This window comes from Sinocyclocheilus grahami, unplaced genomic scaffold, assembly GCF_001515645.1.
Source record: "Sinocyclocheilus grahami isolate Dianchi unplaced genomic scaffold, SAMN03320097.WGS_v1.1 scaffold35.1, whole genome shotgun sequence".
NCBI classification, from domain to species: domain Eukaryota; kingdom Metazoa; phylum Chordata; class Actinopteri; order Cypriniformes; family Cyprinidae; genus Sinocyclocheilus; species Sinocyclocheilus grahami.
The window spans coordinates 839,690-856,343 of record NW_015505214.1 but is presented as its reverse complement, the minus strand read 5'-3'; the positions used below and the strand labels follow the sequence as shown (position 1 = coordinate 856,343).

The 16,654-nt window shown below is 34.1% G+C and overlaps 1 protein-coding gene across 5 annotated transcripts in view; it reads left to right on the top strand.

The window, feature by feature from the left end:
* The window catches only part of LOC107581465 (disabled homolog 1-like), a 191,704-nt gene that overhangs the window by 150,054 nt on the left and 24,996 nt on the right, over nucleotides 1-16,654 (top strand). For 3 of the 5 annotated variants that reach the window (XM_016267039.1, XM_016267037.1, XM_016267038.1), the window contains exons 7-10: nucleotides 2,482-2,520; nucleotides 3,933-3,995; nucleotides 7,363-7,416; nucleotides 12,288-12,350. In XM_016267039.1, coding sequence (XP_016122525.1) covers nucleotides 2,482-2,520; nucleotides 3,933-3,995; nucleotides 7,363-7,416; nucleotides 12,288-12,350 — 219 coding nt within the window. The remainder of the gene's footprint in view (nucleotides 1-2,481; nucleotides 2,521-3,932; nucleotides 3,996-7,362; nucleotides 7,417-12,287; nucleotides 12,351-16,654) is intronic. The other 2 variants (XM_016267040.1, XM_016267041.1) reach the window with 2 other exon arrangements.

Below are 16,654 nucleotides of genomic sequence, written 5' to 3'. Positions count from 1 at the left end.
TATATATATATATAATTTATTAGATTTTATAGTATTTTAAATTATATTATTGCTGTTTATTTATATTATATTAGTTTGTATTAAAGTATGTATTATATTATGCGTTTATTAATTAGTTTTTGTCTGTATTTATGATTTTTTTAAAACACTGACTTGTGTATATATAGCATAATACATAATAAGAATTATTATAATATAGTAATAATAAAATATTACATATATTGAAATCTTAAATCTAGGGCTGGACGATATGGCCAAAATTGATATCAGGATACATTTCTTAATTTCGGTCGATACGATATAATTCCGATATCGATATGAACACTATTTATCTGAAATAGAAATCTTTTGTAACATTATAAATGCCTTTATCATCACTTTTGATCAATTTTAAGCATCCTTGCTAAATAAAAGTATTCATTTCTATAATTTATTTCCCAAAAAAATAATCAAAATTATACTGAATGGAATAGTGTATAATGTTACAAAAGCTTTTTATTTCAGATAAATGCTGTTCTTTGGATCTTTCTATTCATCAAAGAATCCTGAAAAAAAATGTACTCAACTGTTTTAAATATTGATAATCAGCAAATCAGCATATTAGAATGATTTCTGAAGGATCATGTGACACTGAAGACTGCAGTAATGATGCTGAAAATGTGTGTATGATCACAGGAATAAATTACATTTTAAAATCTATTCAAATAGAATGCAATTTTAAATAGTAAAAAGATTTCAACATTTTACTGTTTTTGCTGTACTTTGGATCAAATAAATGCAGGCTTGGTGAGCAGAAGAGAATTCTTAAAAAAAAAAAAAAACATTACAAATCTTACTGTTCAAAAACGTTTGACTGGTAGTGTAGGCTGATTATTCTTATAGATTGAAACAAATGTGCTTCAGCCAGAAAAAAGGGTATGCAAATATGATCACAGGAATAAATTACATTTTAAAATCTATTCAAATAGAATGCAATTTTAAATAGTAAAAAGATTTCAACATTTTACTGTTTTTGCTGTACTTTGGATCAAATAAATGCAGGCTTGGTGAGCAGAAGAGAATTCTTAAAAAAAAAAAAAACATTACAAATCTTACTGTTCAAAAACGTTTGACTGGTAGTGTAGGCTGATTATTCTTATAGATTGAAACAAATGTGCTTCAGCCAGAAAAAAGGGTATGCAAAGTGCTCCAAGTCGCTGCAGAAAACAAAAAAATTGAACAACAACAAAAACTGGAAATGTTGCTGGAGACGGGCTTATTTAAAATGAAAACTCATTCTCTGCCAGCAGGAGGTGCTTTTAGAGTGATAAAACTAGCGCTTTCCCTGGTAACGGCTGTAATCAAAGCAGCTCCGCTCATGAATGCTACTTTATCAGATCAAATGAAAATGCCATCGAACCTTTTCTGAAGACAGTCGGTTCCCTTCAGAGATACATTCATATAAAACACCCGCGCCATGTTATGATTTTGAAAGGTGCAGTGCTCATGTTTATTCAACGAAGTCAAACGGCACAAATAAATAAATGTATGGGAAACTGGTAATGTATATCAAAATATCAGAAATGTGTTTAAAAATCATATCACCGTTGTTGAAAAAAATTATATCGCGATACATATTGATATTGAATTATTGTCCAGCCCTACTTAAATCTAATTAATACATCACTATTAATATTACATTTGTGTATGTATGTATGTATTAAGTTATTTATTTATTTATTTGTGCAGTTGTCTGTATTTGAGTTTATTTTGAATTAATATTATCAATAAACAGTGATTACATTATGCAATATATATATATATATAATGTGTGTGTGTGTGTGTGTGTGTGTGTATGTCCCTGTTACACTTAATGTTTACACATTATATATAAAAGAGAGAACAACTGTAATTCTATTTTGTATTTTATTAATATTATCTTTTATTTAATATTTTTAATACTAATTATACATTTCATAGTGTTTTTATGCATTTTAAAATTATTCTATATATATATATCATGCTGTATATGTATTAAATATTGCATCTATTAAATTTCTTTTTTTTTCTACAGCAATATTAACATTACATTACTTGTACATTTAATAGGCGTTGTAGGACCAGTAACAACCAGGAACAATTTTCCGATTGCCGAAATTTATTTCAGACAGAAAAACCAAGGCAAAATTGTACAGTGCGCATCAAGCGCTTGGCAGCTCTGTCCACTTCCTTTTCTCTGTCTGTTGAATCTCAGGTGCATATCTGCGGGGTGATTTACTTCACACTGCTTTTTCAATACAGACAAAATCTCACCTGTTGGCCTGTGCTGGCTACACTTCTGTTCCTATTTTCACTGCCTGATGTCAAAAATGCTTTTGCTCTGTTTTTACATGAATGACCAAAAATTGGCTGCTTTTTCTCGCCGTCATCTTCTCTCCTGTTTCCCTCTATCTCTACTCTCCTTCCTCCAATCACCCCCTCTCTGTGCGATCGCTCCTGCAGACCATTTTGGAGGAAGATGTGGAGGATCCCGTATATCAGGTAACGCTTTGAAATAAATCGTTAATCATTATGTCTGCCTGAACTTACGCTGTCAAATTAGTGTGCCTGTCACTGTCACTTTAAACAGGGCTCCCTGCTCAATAATATGCGTTTAATCTCATTTACAGAAATAAATAATTCCACTCCATTTTCTCTGCTCTTCTCTCACTCCTCCTGAATTAATAAGACTGGGATTTCATCATTTGGATATAGAAATAAACGGTGAATCATTGCTGTAATGTGTAGTTAAGTTTTCCTTTTCATAAACTGGGTGAAGCTATAGCGATTCTGGGAGAATCCTTAATTTTGTACTGAAAACAGACAGCTTTAACACATTTCATCTGGGCTGTGTGTGTGTGTGTGTGTGTGTTTACATGCATTACATTGCCTTTCCGTATTGTCCGTTGTGCATCATAATGGGAATGAAATAGCTTTGTATCCTATGGAATATGTTTATGATTGAGTGTATCTTTAAATGGCAAGACTGGATGCCCATTAGCCATTAGTAGCATAGAAATGAGAAACGTTGCTTCTAGGCCTTGCAGTTAACTTAAGATTTAATCATTAGAAGTAGTGCAGACCTGATAAGCATTATCAATTTGCTGTTAAGAGGGCTAGAGAGGAGAAGTATTAGCCAGTGGCTAACTGTGTAACAAAATGAATTAGCCAATGGCGACAGTAGCTTGTAAATGGGAACGGCTAAGCCATTAGATCTAATGTCACAGTAAATGGAGACGATTCTTCTATTAACATAAATGCGGTCTTGAAAGGACAGGAGTTAGCGATTAGCTTGAATGCTACTCGACAAAAATCACTGAGGAATATATCGCAGATATAGGTTTAGATGTTTCAAAAATAGTCTCAAATCTTAGTGGCTCAGCTGGGAAAGTTTTGTTACCCATGCTAAGCTAATTAATAAGCCTCATTAAAGAAACATGCAGTGTTGTGTTATACACTGTTTTATTTCACTTTAATATTGTAAAATTCATACCATCGCCCCAGAAACAGGGGTACGGGTATAGAGGATAAAAATTTTAAAGCCTAGTATATATGCATGAGGCATAGGTTAGAAAGAACACCTTGTAATTCTTCTCTCCGTAAGGATTCTTATTTGTTATTAAGCTGCAGAGAGTGAATGTTATTCTCTGCACTGAAGTTGCAGTGAAAGATGAACTTAAGCGACCGAAACGCTTTGCTAGACCAGTGCATGTTGCTAAAGGTCAAGATGGTAAGCATGTCACAGCTTCGTTTAGTCCCTCATTGTTGCGAGGGTCACGGCGCTGCTCCTGGGGCCGCTGTTGATTCTGTGTGATCAATCAGTCTTCTTCCTTTTCTCTTTTCTTTTTTCTTTTCACACTCACCGTTTTCCTGTCCCTTTGCCTTTTTATCTTCCTCTGCTGCCGATGTTGTAGTACATTGTATTTGAGGCGGGACACGAGCCCATCCGTGACCAATCAGAGGAGAGCATATATCAGGTACACTACCAAATCATAATAATGTTCTTAAAAAATGGTGCCTTTTAACTGATTATCACTTAATCGGACATTTCAATATTAGTGTGCAATGAAAACTATTATACACATTCATCACTAAAAGCAATTTTGCTTTTTATTGATATAGTACAGAACATAATAAACAAAATAAACAGTTGAGAGTAGCAAATGTCTAGATCAAATTATGTTTTGGGAGGGTATTTTAAAAATGTGACAGCATTTCTGGAAGTTTCTAAGCTCTAAAAGAGCGATTTATAATTTGCGAGTTAAAAATGTTCATTAAAAATGTTGAAAAGAAGTATGGAAATTGACTAATTAAATCAAAAGGTTAACAATAAATTCATAAACTGCTATAATGTTATAGTAAGGTTATAATATATTTTATAATATTTCAATATAATATATGCTAATATAATATATTAATATTGTGAAATACCAATTTTTCAAGTTCTGGCCAAAATGCAAACAAACATAAATAAACAAACAAGCAAGCAAGTAAACAAACAAAAATAAATAATGAAAGAAAGAAAGAAAGAAAGAAAGAAAGAAAGAAAGAATGAATCATTGGATGAATGGATGAATGAATGAAGTTTGAGGTTCACTCTCAAATTTCACTCATAAATACTTTTTTTCTTTTCTTTTTTTTTGTAATTACAAAAAGGGATTATGTCATCTAATTAATATTTTAAATTGTGTTAAATTGTGTCAATTGTGTTTTTCAGATCATTCCCTTGCTTGAAAGGAACCTATACTAAAAAAAAAAAAAGTGTAGGTGTAGGATTTACTTGGACAACTATCACACAGAAATAGCTAGGAAATTTCACAAAAAATGTAATTAAATAAAAACAAGCAAGTAACACATTAAATTAAACTTCAAATTTTGAAGTAGAAAGACTGAAGTAGCATTTATAATAATCTTTGTTTTGTTTATTTAGGGAGTTTTGAAATTGGTTGTTGTTCACTACACTACACAATACAATCTATCAATTTGATAAACCTAATACATCAAGCATAGACCTATCATTAAAAGCTATCAAGGACCAACCAAGGTTTTTGTGCCAAACAGCCAATAGGGAGCCTCTAAATAAACCACCATTCTTCTTTAGAAGAATCCCATGTTTTGATGGTGCAGCTACTGACAGCTCCACTGTGTAGCTGCCAGAGTCCCACCTGTGAATTAGAACAGAGTGCTACGCCAAGCCACACTAATTCAGCGTGACGGCCCTTTCAAAGATTTACACCCAGCAATGTTTCGTGCTCCGAGCGCCATGACCAAGACAACAGCAGGTGTTGTATCCTCAGGTGCTGCTTTGTTTTGTCACCTGTGGCTTGAGTCAAAAAGAAACGCTGCCAAGCAAAACAATAATCACATCAGTCCCCCCAACACTTTGCCAGTCTGTCTCCTCCACAACTTTATACATATCCGACTTAACGTCACAATCAGTTTAGTAGCTCCTTGAAAGTTTGAAACACCATTAGGGACCGAATTATACCTTCTAACTATTCAAATGTGTGCACGGCTCTCGAGCGCTAACCTGACACTTCGCAAACACCTGATCGCATCTCATATCAAAAAAAAAAAAAAACAGATTGGCCCAGTCAGATCGAATCTGCGTGAACATCACTTCAGATCTTTGCTAACCGCGATGAAATAGGAAAACCTAAATGAACACAACAAGATCTGTGTTCTCTAGATTTCCACACTAAAGACTGAATGTATATAAATAGCATAAATTGAAGCAATGAATTATGGTTATATTGTGAAGCACCATGGACACCATGAAAATATCAGGGACTTTTAAAAAGCCATGAAAATGGCTCTTTGTGAGTGAAATATTTACAAATGTATTTCCCAAATTTAAGGCAAAACACTACAGGTCAGGGTACAATAATAATATAAAAATAATAATAATATATATATATATATATATATATATATATATATATATATATATGTGTGTGTGTGTGTGTGTGTGTGTGTGTGTGTGTTGTTCAAATATGCAAATGAGGAATTGTCTAATTAAAAATGTACACATTTCAATACATTTCGAGAAGAGAAATCTATACATCGGATACATTTTGTTTTCATTTTGTTGAGTTAAAAGGCTTCACAGAGAGGAGTTTTGAGCATCTCAGCCAGAAAAAAAAGTTACATAAAATGTTACATGAATCAGGCAAGTTTTATATGAACAAACCCCCTCAGTAAAAGCCCTCCGAATATAGATTGGAATAAAACCAATTCAACGAAGTCAAGTAAAGTTTATGTATGTAAGTGCTACTGAAGTGAAAATTGCTGGCTCAGTTCAGGAGGGGGGAAAAAACTTATTTTGAGGAAATTGCCTTTAAAGATGTGTGTTGTAATTGAAATCTGCATATGCAAAAAGATCATGTGTAATAATAAGGAATTGAAGCAAAATAGTCCAAAATCTCAAAATGTACCTGTGCCTGAAAATAAAAAAGTTTTGCCTGTCTTGCCTTAACTGATTAGAAGGTATAGGGTAAATAAAAAAGAATCTCTATCCAATCTCATTAAACAACACAATACAGCATCTCATAGCTAGATAAGTTCCTTAACCAAAGCTAACAGTATGCAGCGGAAGTAACCTTGACCTCCAGCGGGCCCCTTGGATCCCGAGTGGTTTTGGCTCTGGCAAAGTTTACATAGCATGACTGAGGGATTGATGCTGAGTGTAGGGAGCTTTCCAAGGTCTGCATAGAGAAATTACTCTGCTGTGAGAAAAAGCAGCAGGTCTCTCCTCTGCCCTTTCTCCAAATGAAAGAGTGAGAATGATCAATCATTGCTTTCACTGTGTGATCTTTCAATAAAAGAAATGGAACGATCACTTCAAGTGTACGATCAAATAAAAACACAGCGGCAATCAGTCTCTCAGCAAGAAGGAAATTAAGAACAATGGCAAATTAGAGAAAGAGAAGACATGGAAATAACAGAGAATGAAAGGATCTGCATCTTTACTAACCGTGTATTGTGAAGATGGACATTATGGTACCAGATTATATGAATTGAGAAATCATAAAATAAAATAAAATAAATTTGAGGTTTTTGACTATTTATCAAAAATATTTATTATAATAAATATTTTTGTTATAAATAAAATATTTATTATAAAGAAATTATTCAAGCAAAATTAGATTTCTATTATTCTGCATCTTCCTTTTCATTATTAATTAAAACGCAACACATTGAACATAGACAATGACTCATTTTGCTCTCCAGGAAGCATAACATTTGCATTCTGCATTGACCTTGTAAAATCTCCTGCTGAAATCTGAACTAATGGTAACTTGTCATGTTAACTGTGCATTTGGCTGGGCTCCCTGTCCACACCAGGTCCCTACCAGCCAACAAAAGGAGGGAGTTTATGACGTCCCAAAGCGACATCCAGTGAGTGGACCTGTGTGTGTTTGTTTATGTGACTCTCCTGTGCCTCTCTCTGGCAAACCTTTCAATACAGTATGTAAACCACAAGCATCAAGCATGTCCCTCTCCCTGTCTCGAGTCTTGTGAGGAGTTCAGCAGCACTCATTCCCCAGCTTACAGTAAATCGCATAGACTGTGCACTCTTAATTTTCCCCTGGTGTTTGTGTGTTTTTGGCTGGTTGTGTATATGTTTGTTTCTTTATGGCTGATCGTTTTCTTTGTGAAAATCTAGTTTGGGTTTGGGTGGTGGGCATTACGTGATTGGTCGGTTTTGCATGATGTACGCTTGTCTTCACCCCATAATAAGGACAGCTGGTGCATTCATGATGGAATAGGGATAGTTCACCTAAAATGAAAACTCATACTTACCTTTATGTTATTCTAGATCTGTATAATGTTATTTCTTCCATGGAATACTGTGATTTTAAAGAATATACTCACTGTTTTTCATGCAACAACAATGACTGTCAATGAGTCTCATGCTTTCAAGCTTTGAAAACAACATAAAAGCACCATGAAATTGTTCATATGATTCACACACAATATCACATGATCGTTTTATGTGGCAAACAGGCAAAAATTGAAGTCATTTTTTACTAAAAGCCCTGAATATTGAACACAAGTCATACACTGAAACAAAAATTTGTGCAGAATCAATTTTCCCTCAGAAATTGCTAGTAATTGTCACCAACAATTGCAAAGAAATTGCAAGTACCATTTAATTAACAACTGGACAACTAGAACAACTGGAATAATATTTTCTTGCAAAATGTACTTCAATAATCTAATTTTTATGCCACTTTGAAGATATTTATATCGAAAAAAGCAACTAGAACAGCCTCAGAATATATATATTTTTTTCCCATTTGTGTCCCATTGAAGAATTAAAGTCATAGAAGTTTGAAACAACAGGACAGAACTTTAAATTTTGGTGAACTTTTCCTTCAATGTCATACCATGAATGCCCATTAATCATGCATGATCTACAATAAAAGATGAAAAGTCTGTGGAGTTTATATGGGTTGACTGATAAAGTAATTTAAATGAGAGATGGCAAACGTTCTTCTGAATTTTTGACTTGTGCTCACGCATGGAATTTTGCTCTCTCTCTTTAAATGGTGGACGATTCTTTGTCAGGCCTTTTGGGCTCAGCATTTACACTCTGATATGTAAAAATGGCTGATATTTTCATGTTCTGGCCAGTGTCTCTGCTGTCTGTACCTCTCTTGTGTTATAGCTGCTCTGTTCATTCAGTCTTAGCTAAATGCCTAAACCCCCCACAGCCACCATCACAACACATACAACCCTGGCAAAGTCCCTGAAGTTGGTTGAGTCTGTCCTCAGTATTCAGTTGTTTAGGTCTCTCCAGACCTGGAAAACAATGTTTCAGTTGGATTTTCCTCATCTCAGCCCTCATGTCACCTTGTGCCACTGTCTGGCAGCTCTTCATCTGGCCTCTTCCATCATGTTTTCAAACACCTACTCACTCTTTTCTCTCTTCCTCGCACACATTTTCAGTCTTCTTCCTCTCTCCTATTTCAATCGAAGTCGTCTGGCCTCTTGATCCTGCCTTCCCCAGCTTTTTCATTCCTGTCTAAGCAAAATCTACACAGCTTCAACTCATAAAATAACTCCCTCAGCTCTACAGAATTGGCTTTTGAACCGTTAGGCTGTAAATCTGTTTTTTATTTATTTGTGGATCCAAATTTATTTTTCTGCATTTTTTTAAATGCACTTGTACGTTCTTTTTAGCCAAACATTATGAGGCAAATTCACTAAACAGTTGCTCCACTTTTGTATGTTGTATTTTGTACGTTTTTCTGTTGTTGTTTTTGCATTGTCATTTTTTGTTTTGTCAAACATTTTGTTTTGTTTAATTATGTTTTGTTTTGTTATTTTTGTTTTATGCTGTTTCGTTTTGTCTTGTTTTGTGTTGTTTTTGTTTTGTTTTATTTTATTTTGTTTGATTTCTTTGTTTTGTCTTGTCTTGTCTTGTTTTTTTGTTTTGTTTTGTTCTGTTTGGTTTGTCTTCTTTTTCTGTTGTTTTATGTTTTATTTTGTTTTATTCTGTTTGTTTTCTTTGTTTTGTTTTGTCTTGTCATGTTATTTTTTTATTTTATTTATTTATTCTGTTTGGTTTTGTCTTGTTTTGTGTTGTGTTGTGTTGTGTTTTTATTTTTTGTTTTTTGTTCTGTTTTATCTGTTTGATTTCTTTGTTTTGTTTTGTGTTATTTAGTTTTATTCTGTTTTGTTTTGTTTTGTTTTGCATCCTTCACAACAGAAATTCGCAAAAGTATCACGCGAACTACATTTTGGCCATGTTTGGTCATTAATTAGCATATTTCCTTTTCACTGAAAACAAAGCATGTGCAAATAAACAACACTATCAGTGGCCGCAATTTATTCTTATTGAATACCCCCATTATATTTCTGGATACTTAAGAAGTGAATTGTTGATAAACTGTATTTATGCTGAAGCATTGCTTTAAATAACTCATTAGTGTTGTTCTTTTTTCTTCTACCTCTCCATGTATTATTTAATTTCATAGCTGTGCTTCCCAGTTGGTCTCATGCCTGTGGCTATATGATCAGTCAAAGCGCAAGACATTAACACTCCGGACATAATGAAATGGGCAGCACTAAAAGTGCACAGGACACTGCGAAGATAATTATTATCTCCGAGGGGACGGTTAATTGATAGTCGTTTGAAGTGATAACGATGATAGAAAAGTAGGCTGATGGATTGTGGCAAAATAAGCGAGAGACTCATACGGTTGCATAAAATACTAATGTTTACCCTCAGCATTGTTCTAAATGTTGCCATGGAGACTGTTTAGTGTAAATACTGTAATTTCAGTTATGGAATTACAATGCATCATGTGAGTCACACTTCCACAGGAGAGGCAGCTTGCTATAATAACAGATAAGAAGGTGGTTATCAGCACTCATGATATCCATCAGTAATAAGGTGTCAGCAGCATGCAGTGCGATTTGACTGACACAGTTCATCACTGTGGGGCCCAGCTGTCATCTTTCCCATGATTTGATGGCGTCTCTTGAGACGAACACCATCACCCTGAAAACATGATGGGAACAAATCAAAATAGTAGTTTTGTTCCCTTTATTCATGAAACACAAGCAGAACGAATTTGAGTCCAAATTGTTTGTAAACGTAGATTGTTGCATAATTCTGAACACTGAAATTAGTTCTGCTCATGTTTTATGCATGAGGCATTTAATAGTTTTTCTGTTTCAACTGAACTGATCGTCGTGGTCTTTAAGTGAATCACCTCTGCTGTCCTTCATGTTTGTCCGTTCAGTCATTCCCGCGACATTAGCAGATATAACTTGTCACTAGCAGTGGCTTATTTCTGCTTACCTTTCTCAGATGACTCCCGTTAAAACCCTTTCACTCTTAAAGCTAAGTGCTAACACAGAACAGCAAGCGCTAACCCAGAGAGGCTTTCAGACTTAACCATCTCAGGTGTCACCTGCTTCTGCAACCAAATCCACTGACCTGGAGTCAACTCAAGCTTGATTTTATTGCATGTTTTACATGTATGTGTTTGTTTTTCTGTTAGTCTAGTTGTTGTATGTGCATATTTTGTTGTCAGTGTTAAATCTGGTATTACTTGGTTAGCCGGATAATTTTTGCATAACATGAGAAGCCTGGGTGATTTCTTTTGTGGCAGAAATCAATGCGAATGTCTGCCAATCAAGTCACAGTTTCTGCAGATCATGCACTTTAAACTGAAAATGATCTTATTTGTTTATTTAGTTGTGTTATATTTTTATATATATTTTTTAGATTAACATTGTAATATTTCTTAATTATCAAACACTATACTGTTTTTATATTAAGTTGGGATTTTAAAATGCGCCCCCTTGGGCCCCATTTTAATGACATTTATACTGTATAATGTTTTACACATTAAAAAAAGAAATGATAACACTTTACAATAAGGTCCCACTAGTTAATGTTAGTTAATGCATTAACTAATGTGTTAGTTGTGATTGACCGATAAAAAATACAAATATATAAAAAACTTTGTATAAAAATACAACTGTTCATTATTAGTTAATGTTATATCAGGTCCATTAAATAATATTAAAAATAATAATATTAATAAATAATATTTATTCATTTATTTATTTAACGTAGTTTACTATGTTGACAAATGGATCCTTATTGTAAAGTGTTATAAAAAAATAACTATTATAATTTTGACTGAAAACACCAATAAAAAAAATATGTATTTATTTATTTATTTTTCTATTGTTGCCCTTAGTCGAAAGTATAATTGTCGAAATGCATGACACCACTTTATCTGGCTAACCAAGTAAACCAAGTTGGAAGAAAGGGGTCTTGGTTTTCTTTTCAATTTCATAGTCTAGCCATCCTCTCCTTTCGTATAAGATCCTCTCCTCGCCTGTGTTGCTTTTTCTGCAGCACAGAATAAGACGGGAACAGCTGTTGTTCATGGTCTTTTGCTCTTCCCATGTTATCTCAATAGACGCATTATTTTCCCATTAAAGCCTGCTGGAAGCTGGTTACAAATATATTTTTTAGTTTCATTCTGCCTTCCACCAATTACAGTTTGGGACTATGGGGTGGGATGCGAGTTGGTGAAGATAAATACAGTTTGCATTGCGTTTGGCTCAAACCTGTTGCACGCTTGAAAGATAATGTGGTAAAATGCAAAAACCACACCTGCACAGGTACAGTACCATCCATCCCATCTACTCACATTCACCGTCCCAAAACAGACCTCATTTCACCTTAATTTCTGTGTGTCTCATCCCATCTTTCATCTAACACCATGTTATCATTGCAGAACAAACATAATGAACGAGTCGATCTCTTGGATTTAGACACTGACCTGTTGCTGGTCACCCAGGTAAGGTGGACAATGATTGGCTGAAGTTTCTTCCTTCCTGCCCTCGGCCTTCCCATGATCTGTCATTTTGATTGTAAATGTCCTAGAAAACTCCTCTAGCTGTAGTCTAGCTATAAAGTAATAAGTAATGCACTATGGCCCATTCTAGACTCCAGTAGAGTCCCAGAACAGGAAAGTAAATGTCACGCTACCCGCTATGAACAGTTTATAGCCCTGCTAAATCCCTCGTCTCATGCTTTGTACCTTTTCCACTAGTCTCCTGGAAGTAGTCTACTTACTCATACCTGACCTTTCTTTTTCATAGTCAAATGACAGAAGTCTTATAGATGACCCCAGTCTGACCCTGTTGAATAGGTCGGGTTTTGTGTTCCCATGCTAACTGTGCAGTTCATAAATAAACCAGAGAAACCGGAGTGCCCTTCTCCCCGTGTGACCATGTGCGCAAGACTTTACAGTGCTTTCAAAGGTCACGCACATAGTCGTGTTCTTGCGTGTGCTGTTTTTTAAAATTTTTTGATTATTAGAGACAGACTAGCCGAGACTAAAAAATGCCAGCATAACGTCAGAGAAGAGAGCGCAATTATTATTTCATAAAGAATGTGCTTTAGCCCTTTTGTAGATGTAGGTGTGAAAAAAGAGAGCTGCATTTTAGGAAAGATCCCTGTGGTCTGGCCTCAAGCGAATGAATGTACGAAATGCTTTTTAGAAGCAGTGTAGAAAAGCTTTTCTGTCATGCGCCAGTCACTTTAAACAGCTCAGAAAATGCTCAGCTGCTCCCCACTAGCAGCACAATATCTGTTCTTTTTTCTGATAAGCACACTCAAGTACACGGTAACCACAGATGTTCAGAAACAGGAGCACTGGCCATTGTAACCGCTGTCATGGTCTTTTAGATTTGCCCTCTGACCACTTGTGAAATAATCATCGTAAAAGAAAAAAAGAAAAAAGTCTGCTTTAAGGCCTGATATACTCACTGCAAAGCAAACATCCTGACATGCCCACACGGTAACACTTTATAATAACTTTCATTAATAAATCATTAACAAACATTATATAATGCTCAGTGTTAATTACATAAAGAATAATTTTCGGCATAATTTTCGTCAAGGACATTTTTTTCACCGACGACAACGAGACGATAACGAACTAAAACTATTTTTGGATGACAAAAACTATGACGTAAATCTATTGACATTTTCGTCAACGAATAAAAATGAAACGAAAATGTTAGGGAGGCACGATTTGGGAAGAGATTCATTGAATTTCATTCAGAACGAATCTGCTGCATGGTTCGGAGGTTAGATGCATAGCCTACATATGAACCGGCGGGACATAAGCTAACATACACTTGCTGCACGTCGCATAAAACGTTCAAAAATGTCAATGTGTGGGAGTAAGAGAAGAGGATAAATCTGGCGACGCAAGAGAGAACTCAATTCGGTCTGGTTTTCTGAGCGCAGACACTGAAGCATACACACACAGAACGTGCGTCTCACAGCGCGCGAGTATTCTTGCTCGAGTATGAATGGAGAATTACACACAAAATTATGTCGAATTGTTCGTTTTGACGAGTATTCACTCAATCAGTACATTGCATCCATTGCATTCGGTTTTAAAGGGATGACAGCCTAATTTAGTTGCTATTGTCCGAGTCATTGATGTTCAAGCAACAAAAGAAAGACAGAAAATCACTGAAAAACTAGTAGCCCTAAAAATGTATCTAAATTTATTTATAGAAATAAATATGTCTGCTTGAAAGAATGAAGAATATGGTAAACAAGTTGCTATAAAGAATGGATAATTAGCCTATATAACCATTGGTATTTCATTAAAAAGAAGATCATGTTCTTGCTCTTTATGAGAAGTGGTTTTATTTAATTTTAACATGAAGGCATGTTGTGTGTCACTGCAGTAAAATCGGTGTCTATCATGATAAAACCTTAATATCAAACCTATATAATGAGTTTGGAAATTTTAGAGAAATGCTTAATAAATGCACTGTAACTAACCCATTAGATTTTAGCCGACTAAATTTACTGTAGATTTAGTCAACTCAAATCTTATGGTATTTAGTCGACTAAAACTAGACTAAAACTAAAAACAATTCAGATGACTAAAATATGACTAAAACTAAATGGCATTTTAGTCAAAAGACTATGACTAAAATCAAAATTTGCTGTCAAAATGAACACTGATAATGCTTAAAGGATCATTAGTTAAAGCTGCAGTCCATAAGTTTTGTCTCTTTGTCGCCATCTCTGTTTGAAAAATTGCAATTGCAGTTATTTGCACAATTATCTTTATTGCGTGGGTTGTGCACTGGCATGGCTCCAGCGCAGATGAATCTGATGTTTTGAGGAGTATGTGTGGCTGTCAGTCACCACACCAGTGTGGATACTATACTGAGGAATCATAGATTCTAGCCTACATCTTGAAAGTATGACCGGATATTGTCATCTGAACTAGTAAGTAACAAGTCTGCCGCTTTTGTTCTGACCAACTCAGGACAAAAGCATTGCAATAAATCACACTACCAATGGTGATTAAGTCTAACGAACGTGCAAATTATTATTATTATTATTATTCTTTGTTCTCAAATTGTTAATATTAACAACATCAGCATTGCGTGACTGTGTATATAGTGTGTATTAGTGTGTGGATTTCAATTTCTGTACAGTCTAATCTCTAATTGTCATACCTTTCGAATTTCATATTAAGAAATTATTTTAACCCAAAAACGCAAATTATTCTTCCTTCGAACTGGTTCTCTTTAAAATACAAATTCTGTGTAATTCGTATCTGTATCCTATCTGTAATCAGATGCACATTTAAAACTGGAATATAGTTTAATTTCAGTCACATAATAACGTGTTTCATAAACAAAAATGAGTTGCCATCAAAATGATCAATTTAATTATTCCAGCTCTTGTGAGAAAAGGCTATAAACGATCTGCCACCTGCAGGATCCTCACATGCGATATAGCATACTAGCTGGGATTCTTTCTTTATGTTTATAGGCATATGTTAATGATGTAGCGGCATGCTCGAATTTCCCGCAAAATCCTACCAGTACCACTCAAATTAGAAAGCATTATTATAATCTAACCGCTGTGAATCGGGCTAAAGTAATGTGATAGTTTTGAACACTGGCTGGTTATGTACTTGCTCAAATATTGATTTCGGATCATTTTTAACCAAAAAAAGTTACGGACTGCTGTTTTAATTCAAATAGCTAAAAACATGAGATAATTATTTTGTTTGTTAATGTTTACTAATAAACTTAAACATTACCTAATGATTAATGATAATTATTTCATGTAAATTGGAATGGCTACAAATGCCATTAAACGTTTAATTCATATGATCGTGCACATCATGAAAATCTACAAATTATTTTAACAGATATTATGCAATTATTAAAAGCTTTCAGTCAATTTGAGTCCATTTGATTACTATAACGGAACACAGTTCAGTCTGTTTATATTACGTAGTTTTGATCAAATTTATAAAAGTATAGAGTATTTTTTTGAAAAATGTATTTATTTTCTTTTGTTGAGATATGAAGAGTTCATTTGCAAAAACAGATAACTCCTTCTTTAAAAAATCATGATTTTTTTTTATCCTGCATTCCAATTAATCTCAATCAAACTGAAGTTGGGTTGTGTTGATTAAATAATAATAACAAAAAAATACAGCTAACACTATAACACAATAGAAACATGATAACACAATAAAAAACATGATTTATGAAAATTAATAAAAACTGAGATATCTGTGTTTGCAAATAAACTCTTCATAGATTCAAGGAATATGCTGTTTAATGATATACAGTAGTGTACTAACATGTGACCCGGGACTACAAAACCATTCTTAAGTCACTGGGGTATATTTGTAGCAATAGCCAAAAATACATTGTTTGGGTCAAAATCATTGATTTTTCTTTTATGCCAAAAATCATTTGGATATTAAGTAAAGATCATGTTCCATGAAGATATTTTGTAAATTTCCTACTGTAAATATATTAAAACTTAATTTTTGATTAGTAATATGCATTGCTAAGAACTTCATTTGGACAACTTTAAAGATGATTTTCTCAATATTTTTAGATTTTTTTTTTTGCACCCTCAGATTCCAGAATTTCAAATAGTTGTATCTTGGCCAAATATTGGCCTATCCTAACAAACCATACATCAATGGAAAGCTTTTTTATTCAGCTTTCAGATGATGTATACATCTCATATTTATACACACAGTCACATATATGTGTTGAGGCAATACAAACAGGACATTTAGGACACATTTTG